Source organism: Coturnix japonica, unplaced genomic scaffold, assembly GCF_001577835.2.
Source record: "Coturnix japonica isolate 7356 unplaced genomic scaffold, Coturnix japonica 2.1 chrUnrandom657, whole genome shotgun sequence".
Classification (NCBI taxonomy): Eukaryota; Metazoa; Chordata; class Aves; order Galliformes; family Phasianidae; genus Coturnix; species Coturnix japonica.
The window spans coordinates 26,900-30,262 of NW_015440023.1; the positions used below are offsets into that span (position 1 = coordinate 26,900).

General features: G+C 58.2%; 2 protein-coding genes across 2 annotated transcripts in view; one reads left to right on the forward strand and one right to left on the reverse strand.

Annotated features, from left to right (window-relative positions):
* LOC107307535 (protein PET100 homolog, mitochondrial) overlaps positions 1 to 298 on the reverse strand; it is a 6,394-nt gene extending 6,096 nt beyond the window's left edge. The window contains exons 1-2 of the mRNA XM_015851044.2: positions 171 to 298; positions 1 to 78 (exon numbers count right to left, since the gene is read on the reverse strand). The exon at positions 1 to 78 is cut by the window's left edge and continues 1 nt beyond it. Of these exons, the coding sequence (XP_015706530.1) occupies positions 1 to 78; positions 171 to 272 (180 nt within the window). The 5' untranslated portion in view covers positions 273 to 298. The remainder of the gene's footprint in view (positions 79 to 170) is intronic.
* Positions 299 to 379: 81 nt separating this feature from the next.
* LOC107307534 (procyclic form-specific polypeptide B1-alpha) lies at positions 380 to 2,197 on the forward strand (the record flags this gene model as incomplete). Its single annotated transcript, XM_015851043.2, has 2 exons — positions 380 to 618; positions 2,026 to 2,197. Coding segments are annotated over exons 1-2 (403 nt in total), but the record flags the coding sequence as incomplete, so codon positions are not given.
* Positions 2,198 to 3,363: the final 1,166 nt, after the last annotated feature.

The following is a 3,363-nucleotide window of genomic DNA, read 5'->3' on the forward strand; positions in this document are numbered from 1 at the left end:
CAGCACGAACTGCTGGAAGTACTGCGCCTGGTTGGACACCCAGAACACCCCGACCGGGAACGACAAGTACAGCAGCATCTGTTGGGGGGGGGGACGGCAATTAAGGGGACACACACGTCACTTCCGGTCCCCCCATTTAGACCCCCCATGTCCCCCCTTCATTTCCATACCCGGAACACCTCCAGCTTCACCCCCATGGCGGCGCCCACACCCTCGACGCACCCCGCAGCATCGCCTCCTCTCATTGGTCGAGCGGCTGTGCATCCGCGCATCCCATTGGTTACGCGGAACGGAAGAGGCGGGGATAGAGTGAGGCGCGAACCAATAGGAGCGAGGAGAGGGAGTGGGGGAGGTGGGCGGAAGTGGCGTCATCGAGGAGCTTCCGGTATGGCGGCGGAAGGGGCGGGTGGGGTGGGGATGGAGGGAGATGGAGCGGAGCGACGGAGCGAGATGGGAACGGGAACCGAACCGGAAACTGAACCGGGAACGGAACCGGGAACGGAACCGGGTGTGGGGGTGGAACAGCGAACGGAACCGGAGCCAGAACCGGAAACGGAACCGGAGCCAGAACCGGAAGCAGGCCCGAGCGCAGGCCTCGCGCGGCCCGAGCTGAGCTTAGTGAGTGAGGGCGGGGGTCTACTTCCGGGTCGTGTCCCCCCCTTCCATTGCGGGTGGGGGTCTACTTCCGGGTCCCGCCTCCCCCCCCCCCCAGGTCCTCCCAGTATGGCCCAGTACATCCCAGTAGGCCCCAGTTCCCCCCATTAGATCCTATTATCTCCCAGTATATGAGCATATCCCAGTCCCTCCCAGTAGATCCCAGTACATCCCAGTATATCCCAGTCCCAGTAGGTCTTAATCCCTCCCAGTATATCCCAGTCCCTCCCAGTATATCCCAGTACATCCCAGTCCCTCCCAGTATATCCATATATTCCAGTCCCTCCCAGTAGGTCCCATTCCCTCCCAGTAAGTTCCAGTCCTTCCCAGTATATCCCAGTCCATCCCAGTATGTCCTACTCCTTCCCAGTCCCCCCCAGTCCCTCCCAGTTCCATCCCAGTCCCTCCCAGTCTTTCCCAGTCCTTCCCAGTATATCCTACTCCCAGTCCCCCCCAGACCCCCCCAGTCCCTCCCAGTCCATCCCAGTTCATCACAGTCCATCCCAGTTCCCTTCCAGTTCACTTATAATCCATCCCATTCCCTCCCATTCCCTCCCAGTCCCATTCCAGTTCTATCCCAGTTCTATCCCAGTTCCCTCCCATTCCCTCCCAGTTCCATCCCAGTTCTATCCCAGTTCTATCCCAGTCCCATCCCATTCCATCCCAGTTCCCTCCCATTCCCTCCCATTCCATCCCAGTCCCTCCCAGTCCATCCCAGTTCCATCCCATTCCATCCCAGTTCCATCCCAGTTCCTCCCAGTCCCTCCCAGTCCATCCCAGTTCCATCCCAGTCCCCCCCAGTCCATCCCAGTTCATCCCATTCCATCCCAGTTCCTCCCAGTCCCATCCCAGTCCCCCCCAGTCCATCCCAGTTCATCCCATTCCATCCCAGTTCCTCCCAGTTCCCTCCCAGTCCATCCCAGTCCATCCCAGTTCCATCCGTCTCTTCCAGTCCCTCTCAGTCCATTCCAGTCCATCCCAGTCCATCCCAGTTCCATCCCATTCCCTCCCATTCCCTCCCAGTCCCCCCCAGTCCCTCCCAGTTCCCTCCCAGTCCCTCCCAGTCCCTCCCATTCCATCCCAGTTCCATCCCAGTTCCATCCCATTCCATCCCAGTCCCTCCCAGTTCCATCCCAGTCCCTCCCAGTTCCATCCCAGTCCATCCCATTCCCTCCCATTCCCTCCCATTCCCTCCCAGTCCCTCCCAGTTCCATCCCAGTTCCATCCCAGTTCCATCCCAGTCCATCCCATTCCCCCCTATTCCCTCCCAGTCCCCCCCAGTCCATCCCATTCCCTCCCATTCCCCCCCATTCCCCCCCAGTCCCCCCCAGTCCTCCAGGCCGGTCCTCCAATCGCTCCCCCCTCCCTCAGGAAGAGGCGGACGTTCCCCACGAGGAGCAGTTGTTACGGGATCCCTACTCCGTGCGCTGCTGGCTGCGATATCTCCGCGCCCGACAGGGGGCGCCACGAGCACGACTCAATCTGCTCTATGAGCGCGCGCTGAGGGAGCTGCCCGGAAGGGGGGGGGGAGTTCTGGCTTGGTGTATTGGGTCCCATTGGGTGCTATTGGGTTCCATTGGGTGCCATTGGGTGCCATTGGGTTCCATTGGATTCCATTGGGTTCCATTGGGTGCTATTGGGTTTGATTGAATGCCATTGGGTGTGTTTTGGGTTCCCTTGGGTGCCATTGGGTTCCATTGGGTGCCATTGGGTTCCATTGGGTGCCATTGGGTTCCATTGGGTTCTATTGGGTTCCATTGCATTCCATTGGGTGTATGTTGGGTTCCATTGGGTGCCATTGGGTTCCATTAGGTGTCATTGAGTTCCATTGGATCCCATTGGGTTCCATTGGGTGCTATTGGGTTCTATTGGGTGCCATTGGGTTCCATTGGGTCCCTTTGGGTTCCATTGGGTGCCATTGGGTTCCACTGGGTGTATGTTGGGTTCCATTGGGTTCCATTGGGTTCCATTAGGTGCCATTGGGTGCCATTGGGTTCCATTGGGACCCATTGGGTCCTATTGTATTCCATTGGGTTCCATTGGGTTCCATTCGGTGCCATTGGGTTCCATTGGCTGCCATTGGGTTCCATTGGGTGCCATTGGGTCCCATTGGGTGCCATTGGGTTCCATTGGGTTCCATTGGATCCCATTGGTTTCCATTGGGTGCCATTCGGTGCCATTGGGTTCCATTGGCTGCCATTGGGTTCCATTGGATCCCATTGGGTTCCATTGGGTTCCATTGGATCCCATTGGGTTCCATTGGGTGTATGTTGGGTACCATTGGCTGCCATTGGGTCCCATTGGGTTCCATTGGGTCCCATTGGGTCCCATTGGGTTCCATTGGGTCCCATTGGGTTCCATTGGGTTCCATTAGGTGCCATTGGGTTCCGTTGGGTTCCATTAGATGCCATTGGGTGCCATTGGGCTCCATTGGATCCCGTTGGGCTCCATTGGGTGCCATTGGGTCCCATTGTGGCTCACTGGGTGCCATTGAGTTCCANCGTTGGGCTCCATTGGGTGCCATTGGGTCCCATTGTGGCTCACTGGGTGCCATTGAGTTCCATTGGGTTCCATTGGATCCCATTGGGTTCCATTAGGTGCCATTGGGTTCCATTGGGACCCATTGGGTCCTATTGGGTTCCATTGGGTCCCATTGGGTCCCATTGGGTTCCATTAGGTGCCATTGGGTTCCATTGGGTGCCATTGGGT